This window comes from Barbus barbus (genome assembly GCF_936440315.1).
Source record: "Barbus barbus genome assembly, chromosome: 16".
Lineage (NCBI taxonomy): Eukaryota > Metazoa > Chordata > Actinopteri > Cypriniformes > Cyprinidae > Barbus > Barbus barbus.
Genome location: NC_136744.1, coordinates 29,718,132 through 29,739,643, shown reverse-complemented (window position 1 = coordinate 29,739,643; position 21,512 = coordinate 29,718,132). Strand labels below are relative to the sequence as shown.

The 21,512-nt window shown below is 34.1% G+C and overlaps 1 protein-coding gene across 1 annotated transcript; it reads left to right on the top strand.

Moving 5' to 3' along the window:
• Positions 1-1,925: 1,925 nt before the first annotated feature.
• Positions 1,926-21,063, top strand: LOC306882012 (UDP-GalNAc:beta-1,3-N-acetylgalactosaminyltransferase 2-like). Its single transcript, XM_079436435.1, has 12 exons — positions 1,926-2,175; positions 4,238-4,364; positions 5,622-5,722; positions 9,262-9,455; positions 13,524-13,619; positions 13,785-13,895; positions 14,853-14,931; positions 16,730-16,913; positions 17,831-17,956; positions 19,085-19,244; positions 19,668-19,724; positions 20,554-21,063. Exons 1-12 carry the CDS (start codon positions 2,070-2,072, stop codon positions 20,692-20,694), a joined length of 1,482 nt encoding a protein of 493 aa, XP_079292561.1. The 5' UTR covers positions 1,926-2,069; the 3' UTR covers positions 20,695-21,063.
• The last annotated feature ends 449 nt before the right edge of the window (positions 21,064-21,512 follow it).

Below are 21,512 nucleotides of genomic sequence, written 5' to 3'. Positions count from 1 at the left end.
TATGTGGATGCTCTGCAGTGAATGGGTGCCGTCAGAATGAGAGTCCAAACAGCTGATAAAAACATCACAATAATCCACACCACTCCAGTCCATCAACTAACATCTGGAGAAGACAAAATGCTGTGGATTATTGTGATGTTTTTATCAGCTCTCATTCTGACGGCACCCATTCACTGCAGAGCATCCATTGCTGAGACACTGATGCAGAGACACATTTCTACAAACCTGATGAAGAAACATCTACATGTTGGATGATCTGAGGATGTGTAATTTTTCAGCAAATTTTCATTTTTGCCTGAACTATTCCTTGAATATAAAAGAAATGACACACATCACCTTTAAATTTAGTCTGAGTTAGATTTATTCAATGAAAACATCTTCCTCAAATCACCTCCCTGCTAATGATTTCTTCACACTTTCTGAATGGCCTTACTAACACTGGCATGGTTTTTGAGTTGTTTTGCCTGATTTAAACAGCAAGGCCTTTGACTGAAATGCCAAACGGAGAGCCTGCATGTGTGTTCACCTGCTGTGTGTGTGTGTGTGTGTGTGTGTGTATAGAGAGGTGGTTTCTGAGTGCCAAGTACTGTGACTATGGCGTGTCCTCTACACTGTTATTTCACAGGCTTTTTCCTATTCAAAACAAACAAACAAAAAAAGCACAATGTCAAATGTTTTTCTTTATATCGCTGTAATTTTAGTCTAGCCTTTGCTAATTTATACGAAACCAAGTGTTATTATATCTACTGCGCAGCACCTGATTGAGGTGTTGCTTGTGTAACCTGTATTAAAGCCCCTTTAACGTGTGCCACGGTGGACGGAGGGTCTTTTTGACACTCAAACGTATCTTATATCTGGAGATCCACCTCGAAAAGTGCACAGATGTATATTTAAACTGCTAACATTGCATGAGATCGCCTTTAAATTCAGAGAAAACACAGAGTGTGTATGTATGGTGGGTATTTAAAATGATATTGTGTTCTAAACGCTTAATATTTACTTTTATAGTAGCGCAAATGCTCCATGTGTTCAGTGAGATGTGAGAGTTTTCCAAGCGAATGAAATGGAGTCCAGCTGATTTCTACAGAATTACGGTACAATTAAACCCCAAAATGTAAATTGACTTTTAAATATTATTATTATTATTATTATTATTATAAAAACATAACTTGCATGGACTGATTACCCTATTTAAATATTAGAGATACCTTGTAACTGAATCAATGCTTAAATGTATGGATTTGTTGGTGCTTTTCTGCACTTTTCTCTTTTAGAAGTCTGAATGTTTAGATCTGTGCAGTTGTACAAATTAATAAACATTTTAAAACTGTCTGCATTCAATATTTAGTTTGCCTGCTTGCATTATAAGAATGATATGCTTGATTTAATATGTTTGCTCTGACATTAACATACCTTTTGAAGAAGTGTATGATATTGTGTTCAAGGGAGACCCCTGGCGGCGCGACGCAGTATTGCACTATTTCTGTGATTATAAAATAAATGCAAGACACATTCATGACAACAATATTTATGCACACAATATATTTGATATATTTCAGACAGTTTTTCGTGTAAATCGTTCTTTTGACACTTTATGAAAATTTAAATTAGCACATTAAATACACCGTTAAAAATGAAAACAGAACATTAGTGCTGAGATTATTAAGTGATCAGAGAGGAAAAAAACTATTTGAAATAGATACTTTTATGTTTACATTTAAATTAAGTCATTTAGCAGGCGTTTTCATCCAAAACGACTTACATTTACATATTAATCAGATTAAACGCGAATGCACTTTTTGTTGTTATAAAGAAAAATAAATCGCTAATTTGACGTAATCTTCGTGGCAACGAGAAACTTATTGAACTACTTTTCCCAGAAGGCACAGCGCGTCGACGGCTCCACTCCTATTGGCTGCCCGAGTGTTGTCGTCATCAGCGTGCAGTTAGATATGACGCGGCGCGTCCGACACTCATCACATCAGCGATGCGCGTCGCGTCGGGTCGCCGGTCAGTTCGTTGTGTGCGCAGCCCCTTAAGCGTCGGTGTCTGGACCCAGCCGTTCGTCCATGAGAAGCGCGGCAGCGGCGCTGTTTCCGTGTGTGTTCGCGGCGCTGCTTCACTGGCTCGGCTGGACCGACAGAACTGCGCTCCTGTTGGGCTTCGGCTCTGCAGGTACCGCTCAACTTCTTGCTACTTTCTGTTCTTCTCTGTTAGTCTGTTATCTTCAGGCATGACCGTTTGTGTTGAATAGAAAGTGTGTCGGTGTGACCTCTGCATTAGACAGATGCTGAATTCACAAGGGATTAATAGACAACAATTAATGCAGATAAATTCGCACTATTCGGTTCTTATGAAGCTGTTGATGCATATAAATATATTAATGCATATAGAAACTTAATGCTCATTTTACTCAGAGCATTGATACTGAATAAATAATGCTAATGCTTGAAGTACTCTGCATTTTCTCACTTCATATAGAAAAAATAATACATTTAGAACATATATATATATATATATAGTCCATTAATGAAAATGATAGAACATTTTAATGCTGAGTGCATGTAGAATGCATAAAAAGCAACGCATAAAAAGCATTTAACGATTAATTAATATTATTTTCTCATAGGACATTAATGCTAAATTCCTATAGAAAAATGAATGCATACAGAACAGATGCTTAGTTGCTCAAACTATTGCTCATTTTATATGGAGCACAGATAATTTTTTTTATATGTTAAAGTTCCTTATGCATTCAGTGTTAATGGTCTTTATACATGATTATATCTAATATTATAGACCATTGATTTTCAGTATTAATGCATATTGGACTTTAATGATCAATGCATAAAGAATAATAATAATTATACTATAATATAATGTATAGACCCTTAATGCTTAGTGCATATATAATTCTTGACTGTATGCATATGAGCATTAATACTGAATGCATTGATCATTGCACTGACTTTAATGATCTATAAGCATGTTGAACAGTTTGCAGCAGTTCACTTATATCACTAATGGGCTCTGCTGGGGGGTTGAGATGTGCAATTAATGCATTAGATGGAGGCTGCATTAGTGTGCTGTGCACGCAGATGCTGGCAGCTTGTTAACCACAGTGATCGGATTGAAGAAAGTATCAGATTTGAACGTGAAGTCGTGTACAATAGAAGAGAGACTGTAGAAAGAATCTGAGATCTCATTGAACTCCGGGAGAGATTTACCTGGCAACAAAGGCACAGATGCGCATTACACACTTGCACTGATGTTTGTCACACATGGTTTAATAGGACACAAGTGACAGTCCATTAGGGGATACAAAGGGCCGCTGCCAGAGACTTTCATCTCACTGCATCATCTGTTCTGTGTTTGAGCCTTCAACCTGCCAGAAAAGCCTTTATAAAGGAATAGTTCACCCAAAAATAAACATTTGCTGAAAATACTCAGCCTCAGGCCATCCAAAATGTAGAGTTTGTTTCTTCATCAGATTTGGAGAAATGTAGCATTGCATCAGTGTCTCAGCAATGGATGCTCTGCAGTGAATGGGTGCCGTCAGAATGAGAGTCCAAACAGCTGATAAAAACATCACAATAATCCACAGTCCATCAGTTAACATCTGGAGAAGACAAAAGCTCAAACAAATCCAGCATTAAGACGCTTTTAAATAAAATATGAGTCCATAATCCATAATAACTCTTCCTCCAGTGAAAAAGTGGTCTGGTCTGAATCAGGAGAGAAATCTGCACAGATCAAGCACAAAACAGATCTAAACAAATATGTGGCTGGATTTTGATGTGAGTGAAAACTTTTTCTCTGGAGGAAGCGTTATTATGGATTATAGACTCATATTTTGGCTGGAAGCAACAGGTTGAAGTTAAAAATGTCTTAACGATGGACTTGTTTTTTTACAGACACACAGCTTTTGTCTTCTCCAGATGTTAACTGATGGACTGTGGATTATTGTGATGTTTTTATCAGCTGTTTGGACTCTCATTCTGACGGCACCCATTCACTGCAGAGCATGAGACACTGATGCAATGCTACATTTCTCCAAATCTGTTCCCATGAGGAAACTCGGATGGCCTGAGGTTGAATAAATTAATTTTCAGCAAATGTTCATGTTTGTATGAACTATTCTTTTAAAAAGGCTTTTTGCATGTTTGAGTCATTTGCAGCATTGGTGAATATCATTAGGCTCTGATTATTGTGTTTCTGTTCAATATTATGTTGACAGACAACCAGAAGGCTGTGCATGAGGTGTTGGTGGGTGTTTTGTCAGCGCGGCATCATCATGAGCTCCGGCAGGCCATAAGAGACACATGGCTGGGGTACCTTAAACACCACCCTCACTTCCAGAAACGGTCGGTACTCTGAACACGCCTGTGCATGTGAATCTTTCCATTTCTGCTTCATTAAAACTCTCACTTCAGACAGACATTGATTTTTTTCAGAAGATTAGGCTCATGTTATTGACTTAAAAAAATTGACTGCTTGATCTGAGGGTTTTTTTGCTGTTTGTTTTGGCCTGAAACTTTATCGAGCCTTATAAAAATCCTTATAAATATTCCACGTTTAAAGATCATTCAGGCAAATGCTCATTAAAATAGGTCAAACATGATTTAATGTTCGAATCACAGCCCAGCGCTGCTGCAAGTCAATTCTGTTTTATTATGAATAAATGAATATGTTTGAAAGTACGCTGCATTTTCTCATCAAAAGCTGCAATATTATACATTGGATGTTTGAAGGCCACAGCTTTTTGAGCAAAAAGAACATAACATTTATTTCTGAGGGTCAGAGAGTGGGTGGAAAATAGTGATGAAAAAAAGCTCAAATATGACAGTTTATTGCAGGCAAAAAATACTAACTATATGTATATGTATGTGTGTGTGTGTGTATGTATTTATATGTATATGTTTAACATTAATGTTGATATTTATTATGTGTTTTTGTTTTTTTTTACATAGATGGTATATAGCTTTTTTTCTTTTTAATATGACAATTAGGGTATGTCATAAACCAAAAATTAAACAAATAAATACATAAATACAAGAAGAAATGCATTATATTATTGTATGGTCTATTAATTTTAATAACCATGTGGGTTGGAATAAATAAAGTGGTTGGAAAATAATGAAGAAAAAAAGCTAAAGTTTTTTTTTTGCAGCCTCAAGATGCTAAAAATAAAATACATTTTAAATAATAATAATTATTATTATTATTCATATTATTAAATGATTTATTTTAATAGCCATGTGCTTATATGCATACAGCATAATCTGGTTAATAAATTACTGCAAAAACCACAAATTATAATTTGATTTAATCTAAATCAATGGACACAAATGGACAGATCAGATAAACAGCTTTACAGTATGACACACTTGAGTCCTAAACACAAGAATCTTTTATAATTAATATTGTAAAACAGAGTCTAAATTCAGCAAACTGCTGTAAAATAGCACATACACATCTGTGATGCACGTCTTTATTAATGCAGCAGATTGTGATGTTGCTCGGTAACCATGAACAATTAAATTACACTTGATGTTACACACTTACCAGCCAGTCAGAACTGAGAATGATGCATTGATGTGGTCTGCTGTTTTATTTGAAAGAGTGATGGTGAAGTTCATCATTGGTGAGCATGGCTGCTCTGTGCCGGAGGAAGATCGTGAAGACCCGTATTCCTGCTCGCTGCTGAACCTCACAGAGACAGGTGAATTCATCTCTGATTAAGCCAGAGTCCCTGGTATGTTCCTCATTCAGAGCAGGCCGTTTCGTGGGGCGCTTTGCTGCAGTTTGTACGTTACGATACAAAAAAGTGCTTTTCTGCCTCGTTTCCTCTGTGCGATACAGGACGTGTTTGTTTCATAGCCCCCCTGCTCAGACATGAATCTCGCAGCATGTGGCCTGAAATCACATTCTCTTCTTAATAGTCAGCATGTTTTGGCTTCCAGCAGATTTCAGTGGGACATCCCGTTATAACATTGTGATTCCAGCTTCTGTTCTTCATTTTCATGGTTTAGCCACATCTTCAACATCATCATCAGTTAGAGGAAGAGTTCATCGGAAATTGAAAATGTAAAAAAATCTACTTTCAGGAAAAGTAACAGGGCTGTCAAGTGATTAAAATGTTTAATCTAATTAATTTGGTGATGGGCTGATTCATTTATTGAATTAATTGCACATCCATTTGGCCTGGGACATTAACCCCCAAAAGTCATTATTGTGTTAAATGTGAAAAGCGTTAAATATACATTAAAAAAGTAGCTTTAGAATGAAATATTTTGATTCAACATAGAATTGATTGCTCAAAAATTTACAAAAAAGTGCCATAAAATATATTTACGTGAATATATTTTCTATCAATATTTTTTTTTGTTTTTTATTTTTGGAAATATGTTTTAGAAAATATAAATACATTTGTAAAAACACTTATAATATATTTGCCCTTCATATGTTTCAATCCAAGCAAACACAGTCATATATGTAACATTTGATGAAAATATTTATTTGTTGTCTGTAACGTGTGTGTGTGTACTGTGTATATATACACACACACACACACGCTTATGCTTTTGATCTGGGCTGTTCCTAAATGTGGGCTACTGTAAGATTGGAAATTCTAAGAACATTAAAATGTCCAGATTTCATGTTGAGATTAGAACATTATTGAAAGGTTACAAAAACGTTTCTTAGAATGTTCATCAAGTAACAGTATAAGGATATTTTGAGATCTCAGAAAGTTTTTTTTCTCAACATTATGAGAATGTATATCAAACTTATAAGAATGTTCTATAAAAATGATTTTTTTTGTCATAACATTTATAAAGTCGTTTGAACATTCCCTGTTAGCTGGGGAAAACCCTAATGTATGTTATATAACAAATTTAGCTTATAAAACATTGTTTTGAAATGTTTCTAAAATGTTTTCATATTGTGATTAGATTAGAATGTTATTTAAAGGCTACAAAAACATTCTTATAACATTCTACTATCTGTATTTTCACCCAAAATGTAACGTTACTTTAATGTTTATTTGTAATATTCTAAGAACTTTAAATGATGATTAGAACATTACTTAAAGGTTGTCTTACAACATTCTACTAACTTCTTCACCCAAAATGTAACATTATTTGAACTTTTACTTTGAATATTCTAATGACATTAAAATGCCTAGTTATTTAAAGATGAAAAAATAAGTGTTTAATCTACTAACTTTATTCTCACCCAAAATATTATATTATTTTAATGTTTATTTTATTAATTCAAGAACATTACTATGTCCAGTTTCCTTGTTGTGTTTAGAACATTATTTAAAGGCTATAAAAACATTGTTTACAATATTCTACTAACTTTTAACTTTACTGAACTTTTATTTTTAATATTCTATGAATGTTAAAAGGTGCAGTTTTATTGTTGTGATGATTAAATAAACGTTTCCCGGAGCGTTCATCAAGGACCAATAACATTGTATGGACATTTTAAGAATGTTGATCTAAAACGTTTTGTCTAAACATTATGAGAATGTATATCACTTGTAAGAATGTTCCATAAACATCACTTTAACAATGTTTTGTCTTAATATTTCTATACATGTTGTAAGAATGTTCGACTCGGGGGTGAAATTAGTGTGAATTGGTTTAAAAAAACAAAAGATTAATCCCACCTAACATTAAAGTTTTTAAATATACTTTTATATTGCAATAATTCAATCTTCAAATTAATGTACGGACAGTATATTTTTAATATTTGTTTAATGGCATCTTTTTTATGACTGAAGGCCAGTATCACTGATACCAATTAATACTGATTTTCCCTATAAAATAATTTTTACCCTAATATTTAACCATTGACTATAGCCATTCAACATCAATTTGCTATCAATTTTAACATTTATTAAACTTCTAATTTAAGTGAACTTAACACAATCTTAACGTAAACCCATTATAATAAATGTCATATTTAGCTATCTGTGCCCTTCAGCAGAAATATACAGAATTTGAATAAAGTTATCAAACACTAAATTCTAAATTAAATATACATGAACCCCTTCAAGCTATAAACGTTATTGATTTCCTCTTTTTTCTTTGATGAACAGACATGACAGCAGCTGGTTATTAGGTCGTTTTGGCTGCGATTACTTTAAGAGCTGCCGCTGCTGAACGTGACGCAGATCTGACACGCATCTATTTTCTCTCAAATCTCTACATTTTCTGACCCACTTAACGTCTCAAAGTCTACTAATGAACTGACGAGAATGGGATGCTTCAGGACGGTTTGGAAAAACATGTTCTTAAAATATGTCATACGTAACAAATATATCATATTATATGCATGCACAGTTTTAAGGCAGCTTTTTTAGTAACTTCCTGACTTATTTATGACATTGCATGCACTGGAGCCTTTGTGTGCATTAAACTGAAAAATTAATCGCCTGTGTTAACGCTAATTTTAACAGCACTAGTTGAAACACAATTACGGTTTGAACTTTAAATTCAAGCCGCAGCTGTTTTCAGTGTTTTGAAGATGCTTTCAGAAGGATTCTTTTGGACTTGGATAGTGGTGATTGGCGAAGCGTTATGCTAATGAGGCCTTTAACAGTGAGAATATCCTGTGTGGCTCTAAAAGCTTTTCCTGATGGCTGTTCAGCACACATCTGTGCGCTTCTGCCTCTCGTCTGCGCCGCCTTTAATTGGCTTTTGTCTCAAGGACAAGGGAAGCGGTGAGTCTGCTGCTCGGAACAAGCGGCCCGTTTCTCTATTAACGACTCTGTTCCTCCAATTGATCTCCTGGGTAATAAATGGCTGCTTTCTAATTAACAGAGCCAGTAGTTCAGAGCAGACGAGTCTCTTAAAGTGCTGATGTTTGGATTATTGTGCAGCGGCGTGTGAAAACGGCTCCGTCTGCTCAAGACATCTGACTTTATCTTTAACTCTTCTTGGGTGGATTTGTTTATTTAACCAGGGTTTGGTCACATGACAAAATTCATGGGTTTTTGCATTCACCAAAACACAAACACAATCTCTTGAACTGTGAGTCTTTACTTTAAAAACGTAAACAAATGTAATCAGTTACATTACTAATATTACAGATTATAGAATAAAATATAAACAATGAATAATAAAATAAAACCTCATATTATTAATGGTTTTATTTTTTCTAAGGAATTGATATTTGCCTGCTGAACTAATGTCAGTATTTAAGCAGAAGCATGAATGATGCAGTTAACCTGACCCCTGAGCTCTGCTTCAGCTGCTGGGCAGGAGATGGCCATATTGAGCGTTCCTGACACGTCTGCGCTGCTGCCGTCCGATGTCTCCTCCGTCAGTCTGGACTTCAAGGTCCTTCACTCTGTGGTCATCACCCAGCTGGGCGTCTTTCCCAACGGACCGCGAGACGACTTCAGGGGCAACGTCACCGTCCGGCTCTTCCAGGTGGACCAAGAGGTACAAGCACAAACACAGTCTGGAGTCACTGTCACCTCAACATGACGCATTAGATGAAGAAGTCTGTAAATCACTGCTGCTCAACTGGTTTCACTCCGAAGATTTCACATCAGACGCAACATCATAGTACAGGAGCTTTATAATTACAGTACAAACACAAAAACAAAACTAAAATGCCCTTTAAAATCAAATAAAAATAATTAATGTTACAATGAACTGCACAGACCCAACAGTATGCACAGTTATGAACATGACAGAGAAATATGAAAAATGACAACTTTGTAAATGCATAACGTCAGCTTGACTTTAAATGGTTTTGTGCTCAATGCAAATGATCCGATATGTACTGTCTTCTGGGTTGTATTTTCTTTATGTTCATGGTTTTCATTCAAGGAATAGGACATGTAAAATAATAACAACTATTATTATTATTGAATTATATTTTATCTTAATAATAATAATATATAATCCCTTAATAATACAAATAAAACCATTGTTATTGTTATTAATGTAAACCATTGTTTAATAATAATAATAATGGTGTTGTAAACAACAACAGTAATAATAGAGATCATTGTTATTACTGTTATTAAAAGTCCCATTAAAAGTTGATAAATTGGCTTCTCTGACCTGATCAGAACAGACTCGTGACCCATTTTCAGGTCACGACCCACCAGAGCTGTAAAATATGCATAGAACAGTCGTCCTCCATTACACTCTTTTAGAGACTCAGATTGCACTTTGGTAAAGTCATTCAATTTGTTCTTGCCGCAAGAAAAACCCAAAATATCCTGTTGGCTTTTTAAGGTGAGTTTTCATCATCATTACTCATGTATTTGATAAATGTACTGGAGAGACGGGATGGAGACAGCACTGTGCAACACGAGCCAAAAGACATGACGAGCTGTAGAGATAAATGTGCGGAGAGCAAATTCAATAAAGTCTTCTCTATCAGCGCCTTTGATTGTGAAGAGTCTCTGATCTTTCATTCGATGAGGGCAGAGGTGATGCAATCACACAGCGCTTAATGCCACGATTTCTTACATTTCCACGCTTCGTCGAAGTCAACAGACTGATGGGATGATACGGATCAGGAGCCTCTAAAACATGAGAAATCAATAATAGTCATATTATGATTGTATTTTACCAATAAGTCCAGTTATGTTGCATATGTTAAAAATGCTCAAGGTACTGTATTTGTGCTTGTTTTGGTGAATTATTCTATTATAGCGTTAGAACCGAACAGAATTTGTGCATTTAAAGCCATTGGTTTTGGGAAAATGTAGCCCAGTGTCTGTAGTTTAACTGTGATATTAGTAATAAAACCAGATGAAACACATCGACTGGATAGAAGTAAGACCTTTAGAAATTATAAATGCAACTTCCACTGGAAGCATTTGCCTCTAATATTGACTGTTATATTTAATATAATAATACTGTTCATATACATTTTGAGTTTGAGGAAATTGTGCTGTCTGTTTGATTAAGTGTGTTCTTCCTCAGTTTCCGTTTTGTCCTTATTTGGCATTTCCTGTCCTTGTTTAGTTAATTATCGTTCAGTCTTGTGTTAATTATCTCGTTTGCTCATTAGTTTGTGAGTCTTTTTGTCCAGTCTAAAAGTAACTTTCTGTTATTTAGAAACGTTGTTTCACTGCTCTTTGTTATTAAATCTCACTTTTGATATATTCCCTCGTCCTGTGTTTCCTGGAACGACGTACCGTTACATTGATTCATTCAGATTTCTTTATTTTCTGCAGAAAATTGCAGCACTTATTAGGAAAAAAGTATTTCAGGACACTTTTATGTCCCGGGGTTTATCTTTTCAGTCTTTTCCTCTTTTGTTATAGGAAGATCAGATTAAAACTTGTTTTTTTAATTATGCTTTTTAATCATCATTTATGCATTTGCTTCTTGTAAAATGCATTTTATTTTTTTTATTTTATTACTCTTATCCAAGACCCAAATGTTCAGTTTTAAAATATGAACATCTATCATAAAAGCATAATTATATTTTAAAACGTAACATGATAACCTTTAATAAAAATTTTAAAAAGAGTGAAATTAACCATTTCAAAATGTATTTATTTATATATTTAGCTATAAAAAACCCTGAGATTTTTCAAATTATGGATGCATGTATCTAGGATTTATAAAATAGCCTTAACAAACAGCCTTAACACCACAGAATTAAATTGAATTGCATATGCAAAAAAATATATATATTTTATATATATATATATATATATATATATATTTTTTTTTTTTTTTTTTTCTCATAGAGAAAGAGACGGATCATTTTTTACTGAATCGTTATTAATAAAAAAAATAATGTGATGAAATGACATTTGCTGGTTCAGAAAATATATTTAGAGAGAATTTTTTATTTATTTGTTTTTGCTTTACGGAATATTTATTAATTAACAAAAATAATTTAATGGAAACAACATTTGCTGGTTCAGAAATTTATTTATTTTTTTATTATTTTTGTTATAAAATAAGGTGGCCATGCAAAAATGAAAGAATATTATGTGCGTGCGTTTAGGATTGTCTAAAATAGCCTTAACGAGACGCATTTTATTCTTCAAATGCCATTACCACCACAGAATTTCAAAATAAGCAGATTATGTGTGATGTGATGGAAATGACATTTCTTGGTTCAGAACAATGTCAGCAGCAGCAGGGCAAATGTTGTAAGCTGTGGCGTCTTGAGACCCAGTGAGGATGCAGAAATCACAACCTGTGCATGTCACGCTTATTCTGAGAACATCACTGTCTGCAGCTGAGCAAATATAGTCTGTGGTGATCCTGTTGACACGTTTACAGCCGTGTGTGTGTGTGTGTGTGAGAATGTACATAGCATGCCATGACAGAATAATATTTTTAATCTTCTAGTGAAAGACATCAAATCATTTCTACCTTTAGTAAGAATATACAAACATTCTTGTGTAAAATCATCCATGTTTCAGTATTTCAGATGTAACTTTGAAATCTTTTCACATTTGTCTGCTAATATCTGGTGTATGTTGTGATTAATGAGGAGTGTATTATGTGTTCGTTTTGTTTTGGAGGTTGCATGTACATTTGACTCTAGTTTGGAGGAAGCTTTTATGACCAAAGTCATTAAATACCAACAACTCCTAAATACTATTTTAGAGAGAGGTTATCAGGCCGACTACTTGTTTTTATATTTGTCAGTTTAGGGCAGCCGCCATATATGACGGAGGCGTTGTTATTTATACCCATAACAACGGGTGACATGCTTAATATCGTGAAGGTCTTCTGTATGCCACTGGTCCATGATTTTGTGCATGTATTATTATTGTAGGTGAATAGGGTCAAAAAATAACTAATAGTTATTGCCTTACTTAGCCAGCTGATTGATTACATTGATGATTGCAAAAAGATTTTGTATTACAAGTTTTCTAAAATGTTAGTTTTAGATATGCAAATGAGTCATTATTTAATGAAATACGCGCTAATTTGCATACACTTCTAGTACAAAAATCTAAACACTGGATGATGTCCGTTTCAAAAGATATTTTTTGTCAAAAGTTTTAATCTAATTTTTGTCACTCCATAATTTAGAAAATGCTTAGAACGGACAGAAAACACTATATTTTCAAAATTTTGGGGGAATTAAAATGTATATAATCAAGCAAATTATACTATATGAACAAATCCCTCTGTAAAAACCTTCAGGATATAGACAGGAATAAAAATGTCAAGTTTGGTGTGTGTAAGTGCTGCTGAAGTGGAGATTTATGGCTCCGTGTAGGAGAGAACTCATTTTGGCCTTTAAAATATGTATTGTAATTCAAATCTATTGAAGCAAATGGATAAAGTGATAGAAGAGAAACACTTAACAGTGTCTTTTGGATGTTTTCTTTCCACTAGTCTGAAAAAATACTTTATGAGAAACCAAAGAGTCCAAAATCTCAAACTTAACAGGTGCATGATAAAACAGTGTTTTTGCCTGCAATGTCTCTCCTTCACTGCGTCTTATGTCCCTGTAAATAATTTCTTTTAAGCGGATTTAACTAAATTGTTCAAACGTGTGTGTGTTTGCAGGAGCCGGTGGTCACCGCTCGCTTCAGCGCGCTGAGTCCAGGCACACGTGTGGGTGGGATGTTTTACAAACCTGTCGAGCAGTTCATTCTTCCCAAGGTGACACGATGAGAAAAGAGCATTTATAGGAAACCACCTACACTAATGACTAATTAGCGTTTAAACATCATTAATGTAGTTGAATGCTGAATAGCACGTTACTGCCGCTGCTGATTTCACTCACACCGGAGGACGGGATGTTTGTGAACTCGTCTTCATCTGCAGGGTTTTGAGGGAACTCTTCTGTGGGAGGCTCAGGATTCGACAGGCCTGATGTCTGTCAACACGTCTGCGGTCCACCTGAGTAACGGAGGAGGCGTGCTCAAGTTTGGATCTGTGAGGGAAACAACATCTGTTCATTTGGTTGTATTGCAGCAGCACGCTGAGTGTGTTTGAATGGGCAAAACGGCCCATTGTGATGCTTTAGGTGTTCTGGAGGGTTTCTTAAAGGCATAGTTCACCCAAAAATGAACATTTGCTTAAAATTACTCACCCTCTTTTCCATCCAAGATGTAGATGAGTTTGTTTCTTCATCAGATTTGGAGAAATGCATGGGTGCCGTCAGAATGAGAGTCCAAACAGCTGATAAACACATCACAGTAATCCACACCACTCCAGTCCATCAGTTAACATCTGGAGAAGACAAAAGATGCGGTTGCTTCCGGCTAAAATATGAGTCCATAACGCTTAATAACGCTTCCTCCAATGAAAAAGTGGTCTGGTTTGAATATGGAGAGAAATCTGCACAGATCAAAACAGCTCTAAACAAATATGTGGCTGGATTTTGATGTGAGAGACAACAGGAGATGCACTTTTTCACTGGAGGAACTTGGTGTTATTATGGATTATGGACTATTTTGGCCAGAAGCAACAAGTTGAATGATGCCTTAATGGATTTGTTTCTGATGGACTGGAGTGGTGTGGATTATTGATATGTGTTTATCAGCTGTTTGGACTCTCATTCTGACGGCACCCATTCACTGCAGAGCATCCATTGGTGAGCAAGTGATGTAATGCAACATTTCTCCAAATCTGATGAAGAAACAAACTCCTCTACATCTTGGATGATCTGATGGTGAGTATATTTTCAGCTAATTTTAATTTTTGGATGAACTATACCTTTAATGGCCCTAATAAAGCGTCTCTGTGATATTCTGGTCTGTAGAAATGGCTCTTTTGTATTTTGAACAAACTTCTAACCTAAAGTATGAACAATAGTGGTGCTTGACATCATTTTTTTTAAACATAACACTTCAGCAGTATCTTTAATGGTTATTTTCTGTATTTCTTCAGATAGAGGAGGGAACGTTGCCTCACAGGAGCGCTTTGGGCTTCCCGGGCTTAGCTGGAGGATTCACTTTTTCAGTGTACGGTACGATGAGATCAATTATGTAGTGTTTGTGTTCTGTGTGATTCAGCCTTGTGTTTTGATGATCAATAAATTGATGGATTTCAGCATTTTGACATTATGAAATAGAAATTAATATACGTACACTACCATTCAAAATTTTCGGTTGGTTAGATTTTTAAAATGTTTTTAAAAGAAGTCTCTTATGATCACCAAGGCTGCATTTACTTGATTAAAAAAAACAGGAATATTGTGAAATATTTTTATAATTTAAAACAGCTGTTTTCTATGTGAATATCTGTTAAACTGTAATTTATTCCTGTGATCAAAGCTGTATTTTCAGCATCATTACTGCAGTCTTCAGTGTCACATGATCTTCAGAAATCATTCTAATATACTGATTTACTGCTCAACAAACATTTCTAATTATTATTAAATTTTTAAAATCGTTTAAGACTACAACTGTTTTTAACCAATTGGAAGGATACTGGCAAACTCTGGGGGAGTTTTTACGCCTATACTTTTTATTTATGGACCTAAATACAGCAGGAGCAAGATGCAAGTTATTAAATTTTATATTTGGGGAAGCAAAACTGGCCATTTGCTTGTCACGTAAAAGACAACTGCTTGGTTTGGAGTTGACTGATGTTGTTTTGGTGTTTAGGGGATTAATAAAATCCTGCATTAACATAGAGTATGCTTATTATAAATTAACTGATGACTTGGATAGTTTTAGATCTAAATGGGGCATAAATCAATGTATTTGTGAAATCGATTATGATGGTTGTTTGCAAATTTTTGTCTGATTGATGAAAGATTGTAAACCTGCTGGTTCTGACATCATTTATTCTATTCATCTTTTACTTATGCTTTAAAATTGAATTAATGTTTATCTAAAATCGGTTGTAAATAAAGAGATTGTTAGTCAAGGTCTCAAGTTCAAGTTGCTTTATTGGCATGACATTTGTGTTCCAGTATTGCCAAAGCATTTGAATTCAGAATAAAAAAACATGATTACACATCAAAGTAAAAAAGGAGACAATAAATGAGAGAAAATAAATAGATAAATACAATATAATATTAATATTAATATAATATATTAATATAATATCTAATATTTTGAGATACTGATTTTTGACTTTCATGAGCTGTAAGCTCTAATCATCAAAATTAAAACAAAAAACTTTTGAAATGTCTTACTTTACAATGTCTTACACGTTATGAATGTAAAATACATATGAAAGTTTCACTTTTTGAAATAAGTTACAAAAAAAATGAAGTTTTTCACGATATTCTAATTTTTTGAGATGTACCTGTATAGCGGCATCCAGAGAAAAAACTGAACAATTCAGTACTTCAAATTGTGGAAAGAATTTTTTCCTTGTGGTGTATTTGGGGCAGACAAGAAGAAAGTGTTTGATTCAGGTCACAGTGTTTGCACAGAGATCTCTAGGAATTCTGGATTCCTAGAGAACAGAGACTAAGTCATAGTTGCTGAGTCGATATTTTGAAATGATTTGTCTTTCTTTTTGTTGTTTGATTGATAATTAATTTGCCAATTTTGTGGTTCTGTTTAGGGCCGAATTACACTGGAGTTTGGTTTGGAGGTCAAATTAGTTTTTGAATTTTTCATCATTATTATACTTCAGATTTTAGTCAGTTTCTTTATGAATGTTGGGGATGGAGTTAGACTCAGCTTGAATTTCATTCATTAGTTTAAGCACGAGTGTATTTAGAAGATGAGAAACTGGGGGGAATTCATTGGCAAGAAGGGCTTTATATTGAACAGATATACAGATATCTCTCTCTATCTCTCTCTCAGATGTCCAGGCGTTGTCGGAGCTGCTGCGTGGTCGAGCAGGACGGCAGCGGATCCGCGAGGCTCAGCTGAGAGAGGAGGACCAGGCCCTGCGGGAGGAGAGCCTCAGACATGGAGACATGGTGTTTGTGGATGTGGTGGACACCTACAGGAACGTGCCTTTAAAACTGCTGCAGTTTTATAAATGGTTAGTGTCGCACCCAATCTCCTCTCAGACCTCGTTCTCCAGGTATATTTTTGGCAGATTTGTGAGGAGCGTAGAGTAATACAACAACTTTGCTAATTATTACTATTTTATTGGAGTGAGTAGTTGACCATAACCTGCTCGTTGATTAGTGAGATTGAATTATTTTGTGTTCTTGTTACAGTGTAATTATATATTTAAGTACTGAGTAATATTAATGAACTACATGTACTTATTATATGAGTAGGGTTTGGTTTAGGGTTACTTGCATGTAATTATGCATAATTTAATGCTATTATAATAGTAAGTACATGTCACAAGGACACTTTAATATAAAGTGTTGCTGAATTTAGTTTATTATTATTATTTTAATATTTTTAATTTATATACATCGAGTTTATGTAGCATTTTCAATTAGTTTAACTTAATGTACTGAAATAACAATGAAATAAAAAATGAATTCAAACTAATAAAAATGACTAAAACACAACAAAATGACTAAAACTTAACAAAAACTATAATGAAAATTAATATATAAAAATAATTTTTAAATAAACTATAATAGTATGTTAATGAGTTTTTTTTTTATTTTTAAGAAATTAATACTTCTATTTAGCAAGGAGGCATTATATATAAATCTTTTTTAACAATTGTCACTTTTGATCAATTTAATGCTGATTAATGCAATTTAATTCTGTAAGACTGATGAATTATTCTGACATGATTAACATTATCTAATAAACTTGCCCATCTGACAGAAATCGTAGTAAGGGGTTACTATGGTAACTGATTTCCCCAGGGTTTTTGTCTGTATTAGTCTCATGCTCACAGTTGTCTTGGCTTGTGAAGGCACTCAGTCAAAGCAGAGCTCGGGCGGTTTGGGGTTTGTAATGAAGCGTGTGAATTCCCCGTGCGAACAGGTCGGTGGGAAACGCTGATTTCAAGCTGCTGCTGAAGACAGATGATGACTGCTATATCGACGTGGATGCCGTCCTGCTGAAGACGGAGCACAAACGCCTCTCACAGAGCAGCCTGTGGTGGGGAAAGTGAGTCCTTCTGCTCTCACAATATACCCCGTAATTCAATAAAATAGAAGAGATTAGAGAGAGCAAAAAGAGACATCTTAGAATTATAGATTTGTCTTGACAGTTAGTCTTAAAAGTTTGATTGCTATAAGCATAATTGCTCTAAATAAACACTTTAAACTTATATCAGTGTAATTAATGGTAGTGCCAGAAAGGTTTTCCTTGCGATGCAGTTACAGTAAAAAAATTAAATAAATATTATTATATATATATAATATTATATTGTATCATTTTCTGGTAAAAGAATAATAAAATTAATGTAGATAATTTTGTATGATTTGTAGAACGGAAGTATGCTTTTATATTAGTTTTATATATTTATATAATTTTTATGCATATCTAAAATATATGTGACAATTTTCTGGTAAAAGGATAATTTGTAGAAAGAAAGTATGGCTATTATCTAAAGTTATGATTTTTTTATGTATATTTTATATTACAGTTTTATATATCTGTATAGCTTTTTTTATATATCTATCTTTTTATATTACATTTTTATATATTCTATATTTGTATGTATATTTAATTTTATGTATATTTTAAATGTAAAAACATAAGTGACAACCATTTTTTGGTCAAATAATTATTAATTGAAAGGAAGTATGCTTGTTATTCTTATCTAAAAATATATAATTTATATAAATATATATTTATATAATTTTGATATATCAGAAAGTACAAGTGACAACCATTTTCTGATAAATTATCTAAAATTTTAAATATTTTATTTTACAATTTTTTATATATATATATATATATATTTATATACATTTTTTATATATCAAAAAATATAAGTGACAAACATTTCCTGGTAAAAGAATAATTTGTTGTAAGGAAGTATGCTTGTTGTTAAGAATATATATATATATATATATATATATATATATATATATATATATATAATTTTTTTCAACAAATACATATATATGTGTATTTTTATATAGATGTATGTATGTATGGATGTATTTGTTGAAAGGAAGTATACTTTATTCTTATCTAAAAATATAAATTTAGCTTTGTTTATCAGGGTATCACATCAGAGAAGAGGTTTGATCTCATTATCTGTGTCTTGTGGTCGTTGTTGATCAGTTTCCGGCAGAACTGGGCCGTGGATCGTGTGGGTAAATGGCAGGAGCTGGAGTACGCGAGTCCAGCGTATCCAGCCTTCGCCTGTGGGTCTGGATATGTGGTGTCCAGGGATCTGGTGGAGTGGCTAGCCAGCAACGCTCAACATCTCAAAGCTTACCAGGTCCCGTCCCGTACCCTCCTCATCTCCTTATGTTACCTACAGATATGCAACAATACGATGTGTTTGATAATAATCTTCAGAATACAATAGCCCTGTTTGTTGGAATTACCCAGCATGCAGCTGTATTATAATAAAAAAACTCCTATGAGCTGAGAGCCATAATAGCAAAGACATGCGAGCCCGTTGATAAGTGATGATTTCTTTTGCTAGCAGAGTAATGATTTGATACCGTCTGAGTTTAGCAAAGATGAGATCAATGCTTGCAGATACGTCAGTAACGATTTCATTCTTTCTGAATCTCACACATTTGTTCTGGACGCAGAGTCTCTAATCCGTTTGTCACCGCTGAATCTGCTGAACTCATTCTGATGATGGATACAGTAGGTTTATGAGGGTTTTCAGCATGTAAATGTGTTTTTACAGGGAGAGGATGTGAGCATGGGCATCTGGATGGCTGCCGTCGGGCCTCGCAAATATCAGGTGAAAAAAGACATTCATTTTCAGCTGCACACCTTCAGAAACCAACTACTGCTTTGATCAATATAATCAAACGCTATCTGTTTAATATTTCAGTATTTTTTTGTTCATAATGTCTTTATTTATATATTCTTTCTTTATTGGAAATTAATTAATTAAATCAAAAACACACACAAACATTAATTAATATGTATGTAAATAGCTATATAAAATATATACATATGCGATTAATTGCATCCAAAATAAAAAGAAATTGTTTGAATAATATATGTGTGTGTTCTGTGTATATTTATTATGTATATATAAATACACACACATACAGTATATATTTTAAAAAGATTTAAATGTATTCACATGTTTATATTTATATTAATATAATTTATATTATAAATAAGTATATGTAATATATAAAAATAACATTTTGTGAAATATATACATGTATATGTGTGTATTTATATATACATAATAAATATATACACATTATTCAAACAAAAACTTTTTGTTATTCAATTTTGGATGTGATTATTCGTGATTCTTATATTTATATAAACCTATACATTTATATAAAAGCTAAAATAAAGATTTAAGACATTATGAACAAAAATACTTATATATTAATATATTACTATACTATTATATTTACACATATATATATATATATATTAAAATATATATTTTATGTAATGTTTAAATTAAGCATTAATCAAGACAAATAATATTTAAATATATTACACACACACATATATATATATACATACACTGTAATCCAGCCCATGACCTACATTAATGCTGTAGGGAGAGAACTGGTCGTAATGTAGTGTGTGTTTGTCAGGATTCAGGCTGGCTGTGTGAGAAGGAGTGTTACGTGGACATGCTGTCGTCGCCGCAGCACTCGCCGCAGGAGCTGCGCTCACTCTGGGACAGGAAGAGGAAGTGCGGCGATCCCTGCGGCTGCGCCTGGACCAAACACTGACACATCCATGTTCACAACGAGCTCTTGACTGACGGCTTTGAGATCTCTGTTCGGTTTCTTCACATTTTCCCACCACACATCAATACGACACACTAATCATGTTTACTTGTCCTTTATAAGCCTGCTCTGTTATTGGCTTTGTAGATCCACCACCAGATGTCAAATTAACACAAGGTTTGAGAATCGCCAGGGCAGCTTTACCCGTTCTTCCTCTTGTTGCCTATCTTTGTCACTTTCCGTTCTCTGTTGCTGAGAGATCTTGAAATCGCAAAGCACACAAATCCTTTTCACTGCTTTTATCTTAGCTGGAAGCCAAAATTGTTACACCGAAATGTTCATTTATGAACAATAAAACGTTACAACAGGATGCAAATGTGTCTGTGTGCTGACAAATCAACATAAAGCAACTTCTAATGGCAAGACACTACAGGTGAGACAGGTTTAAAATATCTCTAGAAGATGTCACCATACTCTCCCATATGCAAATAATGCATTCAAATAATGCATCTAATTATGCACTAATTTGCATATATATATATATACACTCACCTAAAGGATTATTAGGAACACCATACTAATACTGTGTTTGACCCCCTTTCGCCTTCAGAACTGCCTTAATTCTACGTGGCATTGATTCAACAAGGTGCTGAAAGCATTCTTTAGAAATGTTGGCCCATATTGATAGGATAGCATCTTGCAGTTGATGGAGATTTGTGGGATGCACATCCAGGGCACGAAGCTCCCGTTCCACCACATCCCAAAGATGCTCTATTGGGTTGAGATCTGGTGACTGTGGGGGCCATTTTAGTAAAGTGAAC